The sequence below is a fragment of the Trachypithecus francoisi genome, unplaced genomic scaffold, assembly GCF_009764315.1.
Source record: "Trachypithecus francoisi isolate TF-2019V2 unplaced genomic scaffold, Tfra_2.0 Lachesis_group5, whole genome shotgun sequence".
Classification (NCBI taxonomy): domain Eukaryota; kingdom Metazoa; phylum Chordata; class Mammalia; order Primates; family Cercopithecidae; genus Trachypithecus; species Trachypithecus francoisi.
This window is the reverse complement of record NW_022681470.1, coordinates 123,803,688-123,824,844: the sequence shown is the minus strand read 5'-3', so window position 1 is coordinate 123,824,844 and position 21,157 is coordinate 123,803,688. Positions and strand designations below refer to the sequence as shown.

Here is a 21,157-nt window from a genome sequence, read left to right as displayed (position 1 = left end):
AAACACCAGGTCCAGACATGCTAATAGAATATTAGCAAACTGAATAAGAATGCCATTTTCAAAGTTGAGCAATGAGTTAATTGGTGGAGGTGATTCTCAAAATACTTAATCTTAGGTTTACTGTATTCAGTGCCTCTGCAGAAAGATTCAAGACGACCTCCCAACCTTTTTGAGATGGGTATTTGTGGGAGAAGGTACAATAGTTTAGTTTAATAGTGACTTTTTGTGATTTATCAAAGAGGAATAAAGACATCCCAATCCTTCCACCACAGCAGAGTGAGCATGTCTTTGATTTTGTAACATATAAGAAAGATACTCAGACATTTTGTATTTCTACAGTCTGATTCTACTGTAATATATAATAGTGTGAAAATGGGAATGGAAAACAGTTGAGTTTTCCTTTTGTGTATGGAAAGCTGCAAAGACAAGTATCTTGACTCTTGGTATGAATCTACTGGGAAGCAGACCAGCAAGACGACTTTACCATGGACACACATTGTGGGAATGATGGAGGATGGTCATCATTGGGCAGCAGCAGATCCCTGGTAGAAATGGGGACAAAGCAATAACAAGAACATTCCATGGAGTGACAGGCACCAGACTTCTTTCCTTTCTGTGAATGAGAAACTATTCAAATTTCCCTTTCCTAAAAGTCTGAGGCCCCAAATATTTGCTGTGCAAGAAATGATCTATTTTTTTTGTTTGTTTTGTTTTTGTTTTTGTTTTTGAGACGGAGTCTCGCTCTGTCGCCCAGGCTGGAGTGCAGTGCCGAATCTCAGCTCACTGCAAGCTCCGCCTCCCAGGTTTACGCCATTCTCCTGCCTCAGCCTCCCGAGTAGCTGGGACTACAGGCGCCCGCCACCTTGCCCGGCTAGTTTTTTTTTTTTGTATTTTTAGTAGAGACGGGGTTTCACCATGTTAGCCAGGATGGTCTCGATCTCCTGACCTCGTGATCCGCCCATCTCGGCCTCCCAAAGTGCTGGGATTACAGGCTTGAGCCACCGCGCCTAGCCAAGAAATGATCTATTCTTAAAAAGAATTAGAAGAAAGATTCCTTGACAACAAAGGTAAAGCTCTGCTTACATTATGCCTTGGGAAATTGAGATGAAATGTGTGTTAACTAAAACTAGAATTCAAGACAACTATAGCTATCAGGTACATCACGTTGGCTGATAAGCTATGAAATCTCAATGCCATTTGTTAAATAGATATGATGCTAGAAAAATCACATTATGGGCATTTGTTTTGTGTTTTTGTTTCTTTATTCCTGGTATTTTTACATATGTAATACTTTCTATCTTGATTTTCTTACATATGGATAACAGCATATATTCTACCTTCCTCTAATAACTTTAGTAACATATTATTAGATATTTCCTACCTAAATTCAGAATACAAATTCAATCTATTTCAAGTTCAGTGTAACAGTCACTACTTTAGTCCAACAGTTCTGAATGTCATGTACCCTGAGCCAAAGTTCCATCTAATCGTCTCTTAGGGATTTGATGAAAACTTTCTTTTAATACTATAATATGTATTTATACACATAATAACATTTATTATGCAGGATAAAGGCTTACAACTTTTTTTGTGGAGTATAATCTTCAGATAAAATAGGTGATGCCTATTATTTTAAAAAATCAAATAAAAACATACATACTCTTCATGGTTTTCTAATAGAAAATTTGGTTAAATAGACCAAATATTTCCAGATGCTCTAAGATAGAAAATAAAATGAAGAACTTTTGAAAGTATTTTGCTTTCTTTAGAAATGAAAATTTAGTGTACATGTTTCCTTGTAGGAGAGAAATAATATGATTTTATATTTATTTTCTAATACTACCTCACAATCACAGATATTCTTGGTTCAAATAACCACAGTGAAAAAGAAGATGTTATTAGAGGTTATCAAGAAAAAGACAATACCTGTATTAGATATTTCATCTCAAACTATGAAGAAGAAGAAATGTATAGAAATTACAAATTAAGTTAATCAATTAGAATTATATCAGAATACTTTGGGAAATGACAACTACACATATTTTAAATATGCAAAAATACAATATCTTCATTCACATTTTATACTTTTTACTTTGAAAAATATTATAAAGACCATGAAACAAAAATATGTATTTCTACTTAAATTCTGAGTTGCATTACAAAAAAAAAGAGTATTTAAATGATTTGTAACATTGACACAAATATCACAGGAGATCCTACTGAAGTGCATCTTAGCTTAAAAATAATTTGTAGGGGTTTATATTAGAATTTTTATTACAAAATTAAGAAGTTGTCTAAAAATAAACATCAGCTAAGAAGCCATTTCTCCTAAAGGGAATACACAATTTTATTACACTACAAATGTTCCTTTGGTGTGAAATCAATTGAGAGTATACTTGGTAAATTAAAAAAGTGCAAATATGGCTAATAAAGTGAAAAAAAACTGAATTCTACACAAGAATACAGAAGCAAATGAGAATACTATCCTACATAACTGTTATCTACACAGGGAAAAATATACTACTTTTTGAAGAAAAATAAAAATAATAAAATAATGAAAACACATGGATACTGACAAAGATTTTACTGAAACTAATAACTTTGAATGTTTTCATTATTCAATCTATAAAATGAAAATGAAATAAGTATACAACTCAAGATTTTAAAACAAATAACAAATAAGTTCCACTCTGATCTTGGTTATTTCTTCCCTTCTGCTAGCTTTGCGAATATTTTGCTCTTGGTTCTCTAGTTCTTTTAGTTGTTACACTAGGGTGTCAATTTGAGATCTTTCTAGCTTTCTGAAGTGGCATTTAGCGCTATAAATTTCCCTCTTAACACTGCTTTAGCAGCATCACAGAGATTCTGGTACATTGTCTCTTTGTTCTCACCGGTTTCAAAGAACTTCTTGAGTTCTGCCTTAATTTCATTGTTTACTCAGGAGTCATTCGAGAGCAAGTTGTTCAATTTCCAATTGTGTGGTTCTGAGTGAGTTTCTTAATCTTGAATTCTAATTTGATTGTGCTGTGGCCTAAGAGACTGTTAGTTATTATTTCAGTTATTTTGCATTTGCTGAGGAGTGTTTTACTTCCAATTACGTGATCGATTTGAGAGTAAGTGCCATGTAACTCCGAGAGCGGAACTGAAGGAGATAGAGACATGAAAAACCCTTCAAAAAATACAAAAAAAAAAAAAAAAAAAAAAAAAAAAAAAAAAGAATGAATCCAGGAGCTGCTTTTCTGGGGAAAAAAAAATTACACACACACACATATATGTGTGTACATATATACCAACAGACTAATGAAGAAAAGAGAGAAGAATCAAATAGACACAATAAAAAATGATAAAGGGGATATGACCACCGACCCCGTAGAAATACAAATAAGCATCAGAGAATACGATAAACATTTATATGCAAATAGACTAGAAAGTCTAGAAGAAATGGATAAATTCCTGGACACATACACCCTTCCAAGGCTGAACAAGGAAGAAGCTGAATCCCTGAATAGACCAATAACAAGTTCTGAAATTGAGGCAGTAATAAATAGCCTACCAACCAAAAAAAGCTCAGGGCCAGATGGATTTACAGCTGAATTCTAGCAGAATTACAAATAGAAGCTAGTACCATTTCTTCCTAAACTATTTCAAACAATTGAAAACAAGGGACTTCTCCCTAACTCATTTTATGAGGCCAGCATCATCCCGATACCAAAACCTGGCAGAGATACAACAAAAAGAGAAAACTTCAGGCCAATATCCCTGATGAACATCAATGTAAAAATCCTCAATAAAATACTAGCAAATGAAATTCAGCAGCATATAAAAAGCTTATCCATCACAATCAAGTTGGCTTCATTCCCTAGGTGCAAGACTGGTTCAACATATGCAAATCAATAAGTGTAATTCATCACATAAAGAGAAATAAAGGGAAAAAAAACACATGAATATCTCAATAGATGCAAAAAGTCCTTTGATAAAATTCAATGTCCTTTTCTGTTAAAAAATTCTCAATAAACTAGGTATTGATGAATATACCTCAAAATAATAAAAGCCATTTATGATAAACCCACAGCCAATATCATACCGAATGGGCAAAAGCTGGAAGCATTCCCCTTGAAAACTGGCACAAGACAAGGATGCCCTCTCTCACCACTCCTATTCAACACAGTATTGGAAGTTCTGGTCAGGGCAATCAGGTAAAAGACAGAAATAAAGAGTATTCAAATAGGAAGAGAAGAAGTCAAACTGCCTCTGTTTGCAGATGACATGATCTCATATCTGGAAAGCCCCATTAATCAGCCCAATAGCTTAAGTTGATAAGCAACTTCAGCAAAGTCTCAGGATACAAAGTCAGTGTACAAAAACTGCTAGCATTCCTATATACCAACAATAAGCAGAGAGCCAAATCATGAATGAACTCCCATTCACAACTGCTACAAAGAGAATAAAATACCTAGGAATATAGCTAACAAGGAAAGTGAAAAACTTCTTCAAGGAGAACTACAAACTGCTGCTCAAAGAAATCAGAGAGGGCACAAACAAATGGAAAAACATTCCATGCTCATGAATAAGAATAATTAATATGAAAATAGGCATCCTGCCCAAAGCAATTTATAGATTCAATGCTACTCCCATTAAACTACCATGGACATTCTTCACAGAGTTAGAAAAAACTACTTTAAAATTTATATGGAATCAAAAAAGAGCCCACATAGCCAAGACAATCCTAAGCCAAAAGAACAAAGCTGGAGGCATCATGCTATCTGACTTCAAAATATACTATAAGGCTACAGTAACCAAAACAGCATGGTACTGGAACAAAAATAAACACATAGACCAATGTAACAGAATAGAGATCTCAGAAATAAGACCACACAAACAACCATCTGGTCTCTGACAAACTTGACTAAAACAAGCAATGGGGAAGGGATTCCCTATTTAATAAATGGTGCTGGGAAAGCTGGCTAGCCATATGGAGAAAATTGAAACTGGACCCCTTCCTTACACCTTATACAAAAATTAAATCAAGATGGATTAAAGACTTACATGTAAAACCCAAAACTATAAAACTCTAGAAGAAAATCTAGGCAATACCATTCAGGATATAGGCACAGGAAAAGATTTCATGATGAAAACGTCAAAAGCACCTGCACGAAAGCAAAAATTGACAGATGAGATTTAATTAAACTAAAGAACTTCTGGACAGCAAAAGAAACTATCATTAGAGTGAATGAGCAACCTACAGAATGGGAGAAAATGTTTGCAATCTATCCATCTGACAAAGGTCTAACATCAGAATCTACAAGGAACTTAAACGACTTTACAAGAAAAAAATCAACCCCATTAAAAAGTGGACAAAGGAGGTCAGGCACGGTGGCTAATGTCTGTAATCCCAACACTTTGGGAGGCTAAGGCAGGCAGATCACTTGAGATCAGGAGTTCAAAACCAGCCTGGCCAACATGATAAAATCCCATCTCTAATACAAATACAAAAAATTAGCCATGTGTGGTGGCGGTCACCTGTAATCTCAGCTACTTGGGAGGCTCCAGCAAGGAGAACAGCTTGAACCCAGGAGGTGGAGGTTGCAGTGAGCCAAGATAGTGCCATTGCACTCCAGCCTGGGTAACAGAGTGAGACTCCATCTTCCATCTCAAAAACACAAACAAAAAACAAAAACAAACAAACAAACAAAAACTTAGGCAAAGGACGTGAACAGATATAAGAAATAACAGATAAGAGAAATAAGACATTTATGTGGCCAAAAAAAACTTATGAAAAATGCTCAAATTCATTCAATCATTGGAAAAAAAATGCAAATCAAACCCATAATGAGATACCATCTCACACCAGTCAATATGGTGATTATTAAAAAGTCAAGAAACAACAGATGCTGGTGAGGCTGTAGAGAAATAGAAATGCTTTTACATTGTTAGTGGAATGTAAATTAGTTCAACCATGTGGAAGACAGTGTGGCGATTCCTCAAAGACCTAGAACCAGAAATACTATTTGACCCAGCAATCTCATTATTGGGTATATGCCCAAAGGAATATAAACCATCCTGTTATAAAGATACATGCATGTGTATGTTCACTGCAATACTATGCATAATAGTAAAGACACAGAATCAACCCAAATGCCCATCAATAATATACTAAAGAAAATGTGGTACATATATACACCAGGTAATACTACGCAGCCATTAAAAAAAATTAGATCATGTCCTTTGCAGGAACCTGGATGGATTTGGAAGCCATTATCCTCAGAAAACTAACACAGAAACGGAAAACCAAACCCTGTATGTTCTCACTTACAAGTGGAAGCTGAACAATGGGAATACACGGACACAGGGAGGGGAACAACACACACTGGGGTCAGTTGAGTGGGGCACAGAGAGGGTGAGCATCAGGATAATTAGCTAATATATGTGAGGCTTAATACCTAGGTGATGGATTGACAGGTGCAGCAAACCACCATGGCACATGGTGCCATGTCTACCTACATAACAAACCTACACGTCCTGCACATGCATCCCAGAATGTAAAATAAAATAAAATAAAACTAAATTTAAAAAAAGAGAATAACAAATAAGAATAGCAGGGGAAAGCATTATAAAGATATAGTCAGCAATTAATGAATAAAAAACAAAACTTTGATAACTGCTTATTTTAAAGAAAATATTAACTAGATGAGAAAACACAAAGTAAATTTAGAGATGCAAGAGCAAATATAATCATAGGCACAGATGAGGTATTTTTATAGTAAACTGAAATAATAGACTTAAATTTTTGCTAATAAATTCAAAAACCCCAATGAAGCAGAAATTTTTCTAGAAAAATATATTGGCAAAATTGACAGAATAAAATCAGTGGAAAAAACTTATAGAAGATATGAAGAAAAATGGTCATAGTTCTATTTCATAAGATGGCTTGGAGAAGATGACAACTTCCAAATTTAGTAAAAAAGATGTGTCAGGATAATATTCTTACCAATGAGAAAACAATAAAATGCTTAGAAGTTTAATTTTATAAGGCTAATATAATTATATCATGAAAAATTCACAAAATAACAAATAAAAATAAAGCAAAACAAAACAAAAATAGTCTTTGTACATTCAAAACTTGTAATGGTAACAATAATATTTGACTGTTCCCTGCTATATTTCCAGTTTTAATATCCATTACATAAATAAATGAATGCAAAAGAAAAAAATTTAAAAATACTAACAAATTGAATCTGAATTACATGTACAGAAATAAACATGATGCCAAAATTGATATATTCTAGAAATTCAATGATTAGTATAATTCAATAGACAAACTGAACATAAGTATTTATAGAGGGGAATTAAAAAATTTAACACACTTTTTATTAACTTTAATTAATAAAATTTATTAATGTAAGACTAGAAAAATATTTATTCAATATGATTAAAAATCCTATTTCCGAGAGAAGAAAAAGTATTCCATGTACTATACCTCTTTTGTAAACATGCTAGTTATTGAAATCGTGGAAGAAAAAAATACATACAAATAACAAATAAAATTATATCTTCATTTTCTTGTAACATGATATTTGACTTGAAAAAATTAATCTTAGAACTAACAAGGACTAATTGGCTAATAAGTATAAGATAAATTGAAATTAAAATATTCAATAGGAAATGCAGCTAAAAAAGATAGTTGGGAGTGAAGATACTGTAATGAAACTGAACTGGGTTCTGGATATAATCAGTTTATGTTATTAATAATATGCTTATTAAACTACGAAGCATACAGGACTGGATTTCCAAAGAAGGATGGATCTACATGGTTCTAGTCCTGGCATACTACTTGGCAAAAATAAGTTCTGAACAATTATTTGTTGAGTAAAACATAAAACCTATTTGGGAAGTAAAAGAAAAACTAGAAGAATAAACAAGATAATGCTAGGCCCATGAAAGTCAAAATGCATACATATGCATATAAGAGAACTTATATATCACATGCTACATGACAGTCAAACAGTATGAACCCACAAAAATAGTTCACTTCATTGCCAGGAAATTATTGTTGACTTTAAAATATATAATACTAGTTGAAAGGGACAAACAGAAGGCAAATTATAAAAAGAACCTCGGTGATGACTTTTCAAAAGGAGGTAACAAGCATAGACCACTTTTTCAAAATGTACCCTCTTATGGCTAAAGTTCGTAAGTCATAAAAGCTGCAAGAGTATCTCATCAATGGATACAAATCCTCAAAGTGAAAAAGAATCTCACTGCTATCTTTCCTCAGAATTGTATATACAGTTTATTGTTTACAAAGCAAATTTGAAAACACCATTTCCTTCACATCTTAAAACACCTTAAGAGATGGACAAGATAGTACTATTAGCTTTCTAATTTAGGTTCCATTTTTTTCCTCAATAATGTAACAGATTCAGAGTTTAAAATTCAAGTGTACAAAATGTTGAAAAAATTTTCCCACACGTTCTCAAAGGTGATCTGTGCTATCAGATTCTTATAACTTTCCAGAGATATTCTTTGCATACATAAACAAGTATTTCTCTATTTTGTAGAAATATTAGTAGCATACTTTTTTATTTAAGCAAATTTTGACCAACGTTCGAGATATTAATAGACTTTGTCAAAGATATCTGACAAGAAAATAAAAAGTGGCATGACTATAGCTAGGATACTTCTTGCCACTCAATATATTGCCTACTACTGCGCCTTGATGAGTTTTCAAAGAGTAATGGGTATGGTCTAATTTATGCAATATATCTGGTCCTATGAAAATTCAATGCAATTTTGCAATTTTATATAAGATAAATGTAGAAACAAAGCCTAATTTCTTTTTTTATTTTTTATTAATACATAATAATTGTAAATATTTATGGGGTATGTGTGATATTTTGATACATGCATACAACGTGTAATGATCAAATGAGGATAATTAGGATGAGGATAATTAGGATATTCATCACCTCAAACATTCCCCATGTCTCTGTGTTGGGAACATTCATCTTCAATTCAGTCATAAATGCCAACTCTAATAGTTGGAAATTTCAATCACCATTTCCTTATTTAATGAGATTTAGAGAAAAACTTGTATTCAAAATGAAAGACATTTTAAAACTTTTCAGAATATACTTCCGTAAAATAATCACCCCTCAATTATCTATCTTGAACACTGTAATTTTGAACATTAAGATTTTATAAAGTTGCCCAAATCTACACTGTGTTTTTATTCCCAGACATCTTGTTTAGTCATTATGTGTGAATGTTTCATAACCCGACCACTGTCAAATAAAATGTAATTATAAATATAAACCACAAAATATTGTTTTGAGTGTTTTCTCTTTCATTGATTCATTTTAAGTTTTACTGGTAAATGCAAAAGATATGAGTAGTTTGTTAATCACTTTTCAAAATATCTTCTGCATATACTTACATCATGTATTACATAAATCACAGTACATTACTAATCTATTTTGTTATATCTATTATGAAAAATTAACATTTTTGAAACAAAAATAGCAGTATGTTCAAGTGGAGAGCTAGAGTATAATGCTATTAACAGAAAAGAAGAGAAATATTTAAAGCTATATGCTGAAAATAACAATGTGTCAGATTTTCAACCATCTCGAAAAGAACAACACAATATTTGTTTCACAAAATAAGAAAAAATACGAAGCTGTTGCTTTCTATCCCACTGATTTACTCCTTGTGTTGAGAAAGGATTATCACATTCACACTACTGACATGATGAATATAATAAATAAAACAAATCTCCGTAAGAAATTATGTTCCAAATTGTGAAATACTAATGTTTCAGAGTGCACACAACTTGCATGAAAAAACGTGATTAAAGAAACCAAATCCTTTTATTAGCTGCACTGAACCCCTAAAGCAATTTAGGAATTTGTTTCTTACAGACAATTAATCACATGCAGGCATGCCAGATGAGAACTATTGATTGCCCTTTTCCAGGCTAGTGGCATTCAGACAGTAGACAGACAAATGCCCTAAGCAAGGGGAAGCATCTTTCTGCTTCTGCCTGGTGTAGCTTTTAATTGTTCTTTCCTAAAATGCATGACATTTGCTGTTAATCTTTGCATAGAGCTTACTCCTCTCTTTTTGAGCAGTACACAGATAGGTGTTTTTCTCATTTACCTTTACACCAAGGTCCTTCATTAGCTCAATCTCAAAATTCACTACATCATATGGCAGCCGGAACTGAGGGATTTCGGAAGTACTGAAAAAAAAAAAAAAAAAAAGGAAAAGAAAAACAGGCATCAGTAGAAAAATGACCAATCTTAAAAAAATGTAACATGTCTTCATGGATTAGTAGTAAATAAATATCTCTTCTAAGGATATTTATATATCACATAAGATATGCATGAGGAAATCTACATTTTTATTGACATAAAAATATTACATGGAGTGAAGATACAGTCAAAACTGATATAAAAATAACTAAGTTACAGCAATAGAAAATGATAAATATAAAACTGGCCAAAAGAAATTTCAATACTTTTAAGTTCAATAAAGTGTTTGGTTGACTTATTTAATAAAAATTCTATAAATACCTGATTAAAAAATCTTAAAATCCATTAATAAAGCTAGTTGGAGATACAGATTTTAATATATGTGTACACATATATACTAATATTCATACACATATTCTATAAATATACTTCTAGCTTGTTGAAATGCAAATGTGCAACTATATTACCATACTGTTTAGAATATTACAAAATCAGTTCCATGTGATCTACAGAATATTTTTACAATAAATTAGTCTTCTGTGAAAGCAAAGAGTATCCCAAAAGGTTCAGTCATGAAAAAACAATCCTATTGTATATTAATGCCTATTGCCTGTATTTAAAAAAAAATCATGAGGTCTATAGCACTATTATTCTAGTAGTATAATAGAGTATTAAAAGTAAGCTCAAAACACTTTCCAATGTTTTGTTAACAATTATAAAGCTATGTATGTGCATGAATACACAGCAATCCTTTCATTCATTCACTGATTCACTCATTCACCTACTCATTAAAAGTGAATAGTGCCAGGCACAGTGTTTACAAAGTGCCAGGTAAGTGTAAGCTGCACTGATTTGATGGTGAATTGTACCAAATTCTCACTGTTAATAAGTTATTTTTTCTGATCAGGGAAGGATACATAAAAGATAATTACATTTAGAATGTGGTATGCACAATGAGAGAAGTATAGCCATTATATCTTTAATGTGTGTGTGTGTCTGTCTGTATATATAATAGCAATTACATTTTAAATATTACAAAGATTAATTCGTTAAATAAATAAATAATTGTTGAAGATGAATCTTCTGGATCATCATTTGAAAAGTCTTCCAAAGTACAGCCTTTTCATTCTTTGATGACATAAGAACTTGATTATTCAATTAATTTTTATATATCAATCAGCAAGACATCATGCTCAATGCTATAGAAAATGCAAGATATCAAACATATAAAGTCAAAGCTGTACACTAAAGGAGCTTCCCTCTAGTTAGAAATATAAGATTATGTTTAAGAATGAATTCAAGCATAGGGAAAAGATAAAAATCTCTTAAAACGACTTGTGAACTCCAGTCACATTACCTCAAGGTAACATGAATGTGTCAGAATGCTCTGGGCACCAACAAGGCTTTCCCTTCAAAGTCTAAGTAGAAAGGTTCTTAACAATTATGGACTGTATGTGGACACAAACAGATACCCAGACTTGATAGATCCATGCAGTTCCATGAGAGAGAGATTAAATATGGACTAAAATCGGGCACTGATGCAGATCCTCACAAGGTTGAACAGGAAAGCAAAGGCAATGGACTATGAACAAAGAATTACAGCCAAATAAACCAACTACAACAAGATAAGAATCTTAAATACATCCAGATATATCGTGAAGCCGAGAACCTTCCAATGAGTCAGGTCAACTCTTGGATTTTTATGGGATATAAGTAGAAGCACAAGGAATAAAAGGAAAAAAAAAAAAAAAAATGGTGTGAGTGCAAGCCAGCGGTTCTGACTTAAGAAAAAACTCTGAAAGAGCATGTTAGAGAAAACAGGGACAACTTTTCTGTTGGCCAGAGAAAAAGAAAGGAAGGAACACCTAACCTAGCAGTAAGAAACCTGAGAAAGGAGGAAGGAACAGGCACCACCCATGGCAGTATAACTTTGAACACAGATATAGGCACCAGAGAAAATGGAAACCAGGCTGCTGGGGTTCAGCAGCTCTGCTTAAAAACCCCACGCTGCTCTGAAACCATTGTCACCAACACTCAGCACAGTGTTAAATGAATAAGTGTGAGAGAATCCATTTCCCAGCATCTCCTAAAGTAAATCAGATAAATGTGAAACACTGAGAAATGTTAGATTTGGTTACACTTAGGTAGATAGGGGTGGGTGGAAATTACTGATTGTGAAAAATGTGATGTATTTATATTCATTAATAGATGAAGTCAGCAAATAGATGAAACACATAAGCACATACATAAGCAGAACAAAATGACAAATGTAAAACACCAAATCTGAACAAGTGTTTCAAAGGAGGGAAGGCTTATTGTGGGATGATGTAAGTGGGTAGGAGAAATGTCTTAGGAATTTAAAATATCATCAGTGTGTGATGGCTTCCACATTTTTCTTCTTAAATTCCAGACTTTTACGTTCACTTGGGTGTCTAATAGGTATCTCATATTTATCATGACTAACAGTAAGCTTTGGTTCTTGCATCCCAACACTGGTCCTCAGACAACCCCATTTTATGAGTTGTTCAGGCCCCAAACTCCATTATCACACACTATTCCCTTTCCAGCACCACATAAAGCCCAGATGCAGGCAGTAAGAGAATGTGTTCTTTTTAGACAATTTAAAAACCATTATAAAACTTACTAAAATGGGCCTGTTTTATATTATTTTCATCAGCTAGTAATTCTAAATAATATCACCAATATCCTAAACAACGTCTCTGCCAAAAAAAAATTCTCTGGTGGATCTAAATTCTAAATAATAGCCATAGTTGCTTTTGAGTTTTAGTAATATATATGTAAGCTTTCAATGATCCCGTTTTTATTACCAACTCTTTAATAAACATTGTGTTCTACAGGAAAGTTAACTTGCAGAACTACAATTAAATAGAGGCCATCAGCACCTGCTGATTCAGCTACAGGCATTCCTCATTCCAACTCCCCGCAGGCGACATATGCCTCCACTCTGTGATACTACAGATTCCAATATGTGAAAAGTTGATTTGGAATAGATAAAATGATAGGACATGAAGCAATATGAATTACTTCAATTCTATCATTTTGTATGATCACATGGAATTTTTGTGTTTAAAATTGAAAATAGCTATATCCTTAATATTAAAATAATTTGTTTTAATCATTCATTTTTTGTTTTACAGGGATAAATTAAAATAATTATTACTGGTTATTGTATGATTCTTATTGAATTTTATTGTATAGACCAGAGGATAGCACGGTAAAAAAATCTATTCTGAGTATCTAGTATACTAGGTATAGCACTAATCCATCATTTTTAAAAAATCTTCCTCCTTTATCATCACTTAATATATGCTATATTTGGTTTATTGTTCGTTTATTGTCTGTCTCCCCATGACTAAAATATAGGCCCCATGAGAAGGCACTTTTCCCTGTTCACTTTTATGCTCTAAATAGAGCCAGAAACAATGACCAGCACATAGTCAAGTGATTGATATATATATATCCTGAAGGAAGGAATCGAGGGAAGGAGAAAGGGGAAAATACAGGTAGGTATCAGATCTTGGAAGGGTTTTTATGCCAGGCCAGATCCTTTATCTCTGAGGTTAGGAGGAATTGTTGAAAGATTTCAAGTGGAAGAGTAATAAAAGCAGATTTGGAAACTAAAAGAAGAATGAATCTGAAAAGACAAATCAGGAAGGAGGTTACTGCAGTGGTAGAGAAAGTGAGAGGTGGCCGGCGCAGTGGCTCACACCTGTAATCCCAGCATTTTGGGAGGCCAAGGCGGATAGATCGCTTGAGGTAAGGAGTTCAAGACCAACCTGGCCAACATGGTGAAACCCTATCTTTATTAAAAATACAAAAATCAGCCAGGTGTGGTAGTGCATGCCTATAGTCCCAGTTATTTGGGAGGCGGAGTCAGGAGAATCACTTGAACCCGAGAGGTGGAAGCTGCCGTGAGCCTAGATCTCACCACTGCACTCCAGCCAGGGTGAAAGTGCCAGATTCAAAAAAAAAAAAAAAGGAAACTGAGAGATAAAGGATATCAGAGGACATTTTTTTTTACAGTGTTTGTAAAATGGAATTGCCAGTATACTAAAAAGTAGCCCAGATAATCCACATTTTGGTAATGCCATCCCCTGAGATGGCAAACTCAGGAAGAGAAGCAACACTGATCATTGATACGAAGTTTACGAAGAGATGTCTAGGATTTGAATGCACAAATCTGTTGCTCAGAATGGAGGAAGAGGTCAGAGCAGATACGGATTTTTAAGAAATTTGCATGTAGGTGGTAATTGAAACCATGAGAGTAAATGAGATGACTCTGAAGACTGCATGGTGAGAAAGGAGATAAAAGGACAGAAGACAGAATGTAATAGGAATGATTATTTTCCAAGTTTGTTGTGCTTAGGAAAACAAACTTTTCTTCTCTGATCCTGTAACAATCTAAGGTTCTGAAAAAAATTTTTCTTGTAATCATAAATCCTTTAGTATAGTCAGTGGAATGTCAAGACAACATGAAAAAAAAATCTTTCTTCTATTTTCATGTTTCTTTCATGTAATGAAATGTATCTATAACAACTTTCCACACTTTTTAAAGCACAATTCTCATACTCTGACAGAAGTATGCTTCAATTCATTACCATATAGATAATAGACTTTAAATTTGTATTACATCACACATTCTTAAAATATTTCCTATTGCTATAACTATTTCACCTAGACTCTATTTCTCTTTACTGTCAATCAACAAGAAAAACAATAGACCTAATAAAAACAATATAACATTTGAAAGAGGTAAAGCAAAGAGCAGCATTGGCCTCACTATCCTTCCTAACAATGACGTCAAAATTCTTATATATTAATTTATAAGCAAAAAATTAGAAAGTATATATGTGCACACATTCTTGAAAATCTCTTAACACTATTTTGTTTATCTTTGTTATAATATCAAACCCTTTTAACCCTGTTAAACTCGTGCCCTGATAAAAGCAGCCACTGTTAGAGGAAAGCAAAACTACTGATTATTTTATAAATTTGTTGCAACATTAAAAATAATTGATGTGTTCAATGCAATAGAGATTAATCCTAGATATTTTTCACTGACTCTAGTGATTTCTTAAAAAGTTGTTGTGATACTAATTCACCAGGGATAAAAGAATCTGTTTGGATGCAAAGCAGAAGGAAAGATGAAACTTGACATTACTTCCTTAAGCAATTGATTTCAAATACAAAGCTAATTTAATCTTTTTTAGCCACTTTGAAGACACAAGAGAATGAGAGGCAATCATAAGTAGAAAATAAATTAACAGTAAAGTTTTGTGATTGTAATTCTGGCTAAATTCCAGCGTCAGTTTTTGTAATCCTGTAAAAGTGACACAGAATGCCTTTACCATGGGACAGTACAAATGAGATTGATTAAATATTTCATATTGTCTCTACACACTGAAAAGATTCAAAGCCAAAAGAAAGAATTTAACAACTTTAAAAGAAAAACCACCATGTTTGGTCATGAATCAAAAGAAGTCTGTCTCACTAAAACATGTTCAGCAAATAAATTTAAAAAACCAAGTTTAGTACTAATTTATATTAATTACAAATGTCTATCCTGCATTTGAGTTAAAACAGAGATAGGCTAACAACAGTAATCTTCTACCAAAATTGGCAATACAGAGTAACTGATAAACAGGGTGGGTTCCATTTTAGCCTTTTTGTGAAAATGCAATCAAGTGGCAAAGAGATTTTTCCTAGCTTACCAGGGTGCACAATTAAGTTCATATTTTAAAAGTTAACTCAGATATTCACTGATATGTATAACTGAAAAAAGCATACAATGCTTATACATATATTGTTAACAGATTATTTCTTTTTCTAATTAATAAAGCTGTGGTAAATGCCATTAAAATGATAGTCTAAATCTTTCCAGCGAAACAACATATAGGACATTTTACTTTCCAGAAAAATAAATTCATAAAATACATGTAAACTCTTGAAATTCATAGTAGTGGAACATCAATGCAGAAGAATAATTATTTCTTAACAATCAGGTTGTTTATGTTTCATATCCACACTAAAGGGTCTTCCTAGTACGTGATATTTTTGCTTGATGATTCAGTCAAATAAGATTATATTAATGACAGCTTATACATCAATATTTATGTCAATAAACATATCAACATATTTCTATCAATGATACAAATAATTGATAATTTTGTATTATCTTGGGCTTAGCATATAGTTGTTTGAGTAATATTGAAATTTATACATTTATTAACATATATTCAGAGGTGCCAAAAAACATAAGAAACTTCACAAATTTTAGTAACAACTTGATTAAATTTATCCTCTGTGATTATTGGGTATGATTAATTTATTGATTACACATAGGGCAGTAGCCATAACAAATTTAAATGTTAAGCAAAGAAACAGATATTCCAAATGGCTGCATTTTATAATCCACGATTTTTTAATAGTATATGCAGGGAAAATAAAAATCAATTGAGTAATATTATTCAGTTACCTTCCAAATTCTTTACTTTGTATCAAATGTTTTAAGCATTATCTACTCCCTAATCATAATAAATTTTATTTCTTTATGATAATGAAATATATGTCTAGTATAGAGTTCTGTTTATTTTCAATATATATTCCCATTCCCATGTATAAATCTTCATGGAATGATATGATTATATGATTTTAAAAATGTTATATTTAAATACATTTCTAGTAGATGCTGACAAAATTTTAATCAAAAGTACGACTTAAGAAATTTTAAACTGAAAATATGTAAGATGACATATTTAATTAGACAACATAATGAATAGTCCAATATTCCATGGAGCTAGGTTTTCCCCATCACTAATATCCATGATTTTCAGGTATATCTCCATTAAAAGAAATATTCACAGGGCTAAAACCATCTTTCATATGGTTGGTTCTTATAATCAAAAAATAATTTGCAGAGATTTCTCTTAAATTCACAGAACTAGAGAGAAAATTTCTTAAATAAATATTGCTTCAAGCCAACTGCAAATTTTAAAGTGAATAATGTAATCAAAATGTGAACATTTGGAAAAAGAACATTTAAAATACCATCTGTGAGCCTGAAGTTTCTATATGATCATGAACCAACAATATTCATAATTGTTTTGCTCCCTCATTTCTGACACTATAAACACGAAATAAATGTAGGCATTACCTTAAACCACCAACATATTCTTGTTTTTCAAATATAGTGATGTCAGAGTACCCCAATCGAGCCAAAAAGGAAGCACAACTTATACTTGCAGGCCCAGCACCAAAAAGAGCAATCTTTGCAGAATAGGCTTCAGACATTTTTTCTGGGGGAGGAAGGGATGGATTTCTGATCTGTGGGATACTCATTGCCTTGAATACCTACGGAGAAATCAATTGCCATCATTAAAATTTTGAAACTAGCTTACATCCTCAAACATATTTTTAATGTTTCAAATTAATTATTGTTTTAAATAGCAATGAGCAATACATTTTCAGTATTAATATGGTATACTTACAACTTTTATTGTGTCAAGTAGATGAGGATTTATGGCTAACTCTCAATCTTTCCTTTCTAGAGTCATGCCTCCTCTAGGAAACACTTCTGGGGCACATTCCCTACTCCCACCTAGAGGGTAAGTTAGGTGCATCTCCTCTAAGCTCCTATAGCATAATCCATATGTCTCTGCCATAACCACTTACCAACCTATCTGTGGCATGTATTATGTTTCCACGTCAGTCAGTAGAATGTTAGTTCCTTGAATCAGAAAACATGTCACATCACACGTAAACACATAACCCTTGCATTACAGGAGTTAGCATTACTATGGCACACAGTAGACATTTAACAAATAATTTATTGAATTCTGCTTTTGATGATGGTAGATTAACTTTGGGAGAATAATGATTTAAAAAAGCAGTTGAAGCATTCAATAACTACTGATGCAGGCATCTTGGAAGGGCTAACATCTCAGAGAGAAAGTAAGAACGAAGTTAGGTGACCAGAAGTCACTTTTCTCCTGAGGGATTTGCCACTTCATACCAAAGGGAGGAAGGCTAAGAATATTGAAGAGAACCAAAGCTCAGAAAAGAGATGTTGGCAGTCTTTTGAAACCAGAGAGACACAGAGTTTTGGAAGTGTAGGAGGCCATTAACCTGGAGTAAAATAAAGTGCAGAAAAGTGAGCTTAATTCTTAAAAGTGCATATGACAAAAACCTAAGGAAATAAAGAGAAAACCAGATGGTCCAGGAAAAACAAAAACTGGAGTGACTAAATAAGAAAGAGCCCTAGTAAATACCCCAGTGTACAGCTGAAGCTTCTGGAGTGCTACACTCTGTAAGTAGGGCAAATGAGGGGTAAATAGCCAACCTAGCCTTGTCAGCTCGGCCCTGGATTGAAATCACAGTGATCAGTCCTCACTCTTATCTATCTACCAAATGATAGAACACACTTTCTGTGAATAATAAGTCGACCACAGTTTCTACAAATTTTTTATAAGATGTTTGGGTTTTTATTTTAAGAAGTCCAAGCCTGCAAGAAAAATAAACCTAAAAAAATTGAAAGAGATACATACATAATCTAGTAAGTGTGGTTATCAAATGTAAATTTTAGAATAACTATGATTAATATATTCAAAAATATATAAGAAGAATGTAAACTTCAATACAAAACTGGGATTTGTTAAAAATTAAAAAAATTAAATTTACAAAGTACATTTAGTAAAATATATTTAGCAAAAATCATAACTAGCTAATGTGGAAGGAAGGAGTGGGATTTTAAAAATATATTATCAAAATGTATTAATTAAAATTATTATAAATAGGTGGTAGAGGGTAGGAAACAAAAAATGGTAAGATGGTAAATATAAACATAAACATGAGAAATTATATTAAATGTAAATGGACTAAAATTCCAATTGAAAGACAAAAGTTATGGAAGATAAACACCTTAAATACAAGAGCACAGATAGATAAGTGTAAGGTTAAAGACTAGACACAGTTATACAATGCAAACACTAACTAAAAGAAAGCTGGTACATATATAACAATATTAGAAATATTAGTCTTTAAGGCAAGATGCACTACTAAATTTGAAGAACATTTCATAGCAAGGAAACAGTCAATCTTTCAACAAGATTTTATAATTCTAAATCTATAGGCTCTAAATTACAATTTTAAATACATAAAGGGAAATTGATAGAACTAAATGCAGAAGACATAAATCACAATGGTCTCATTATTCTACTCTCATCAAAACTTGACTACCAATAGAAGTGGCCAATGAATAAATCCCTATTATAGGTAAGTTATTTATGCTATCTAATGGATTGGCTCACAGAGTTGTTTGCATTTAATAGGTCAAAGCAGTAACTTTCTCTCCTGGAAACCCAGAGAGAGATCGATAGATACAAATATAAGTTTTCTTAAGAGTGAGGAATAAAGGTGACAGGACTTTACATTTTCTTAGCCTCATCCCACATATACCACCAACTACTGTAAATAAACTCAAAACACAAAGGATCTTATTAAAAAAAAATTAAAGAGAGTATTATCAACAAGTATTATAGGGTCAATTTCTCAGCATGAGATGAAAGGCGCTGATAAATGGTCTCATAATATTTTGTCATTTTCATTCTAATAATTTGTCACATTTTACTGGTTTACTTATCTGTTTCCTCTCTTAGACCATAAATTATTTAAGGGAAGACAACATCTTTGAATTCATCTTTTAGTATTCAGTGTTTTTATATATAAGGGGGAATATATGTTAATTAATGAGCTTAAATGGATAATATAATAATTTATTCCCAGCTACAATTTGCATTATTTACAAATTATTAATATGTGTTCCTTCTCTTCCCTGTGCTATCCAAACAGCACAGATTTTCTTACATATTACTTTTGAATCAACACATATTGTTATCTTTTGTTCCTTTCTAAGCAACATGAACAGGGAACTACATTCCAGTTCTATATTAATAAATAATTTTATATGATCATTAATTAAAATGTAGTTAAAATATATTTTACATTTCCCCAAAGAAAGGTTTCACATACTTTTCATAAATATTTATTTTATTAGATCATTAATTAAAATGTAGTTAACATATATTTTTTCTATTTCCCCAAAGAAAGATTTCACATACTTTTCATAAGTATTTAAAACATACATTTAACGTGATCAAGGATCTCTGATCAGGGAACAGAGATACAGCTAATTTCATTAAGGGATTAAATAAATACTAATTTCTTTCATATTTAGTGGAATAATTTTAGCTTTGTGAACTAATAATTAAATATTTAACTTTCCCATATTAAAATCTGCTAACATTTACAAATAACATTGCATTTTAACAAATCTTAAATGAAGACGTTCATGATTTAAGTATCATTTATAGATGACATCTTTAACAATGGAAGCACATTTAATATGACTACTAAGAATTGTTTTAGGCTACAGCATTCATTATAATGTGAAGTTATAGTGTGATAACCAAATGGAATAGAATTGGTGCTCACCATTCACTCAGAAGCAAGAAATAGGTAAGTTCTGAAACACCTAACATATCTGACACAAATTCTAGCTAATGGCATGCAAATAATAAAGTAGAAATTACCAAATAATACACAATATGTATGTGTCTTCACCTAAAATATTTTAATTTTTTGAATAAAACTTTTAAGCCTTCTTTTAAAAAAATTATCAAATGCAAACATTGAATTATTTTAAAAAATGTTTACTGAATCCCTACTAAGTACCCAACACAGAGTTAAAGACTCTTAAAGTGTTTGAAGAAATGAAAGCAAGCACAATCTTCAGTACACATAGCATCATGAGCACATACTAGAATGTAAATTGTTTAGCCCCTGCTTTGCTCAACCCCAGGCACTGCAGCTTAAGAGTTGTTCAATACATG

At 32.3% G+C, this 21,157-nt stretch overlaps 1 protein-coding gene across 5 annotated transcripts in view; it reads right to left on the bottom strand.

Annotated features, from left to right (window-relative positions):
• The window catches only part of DPYD (dihydropyrimidine dehydrogenase), an 881,134-nt gene that overhangs the window by 618,890 nt on the left and 241,087 nt on the right, over positions 1–21,157 (bottom strand). For all 5 annotated transcript variants that reach the window (XM_033199100.1, XM_033199098.1, XM_033199103.1 and 2 more), the window contains 2 exons: positions 17,425–17,621; positions 10,156–10,237 (listed from right to left, as the gene is read on the bottom strand). In XM_033199100.1, the coding sequence (XP_033054991.1) occupies positions 10,156–10,237; positions 17,425–17,621 (279 nt within the window). The remainder of the gene's footprint in view (positions 1–10,155; positions 10,238–17,424; positions 17,622–21,157) is intronic.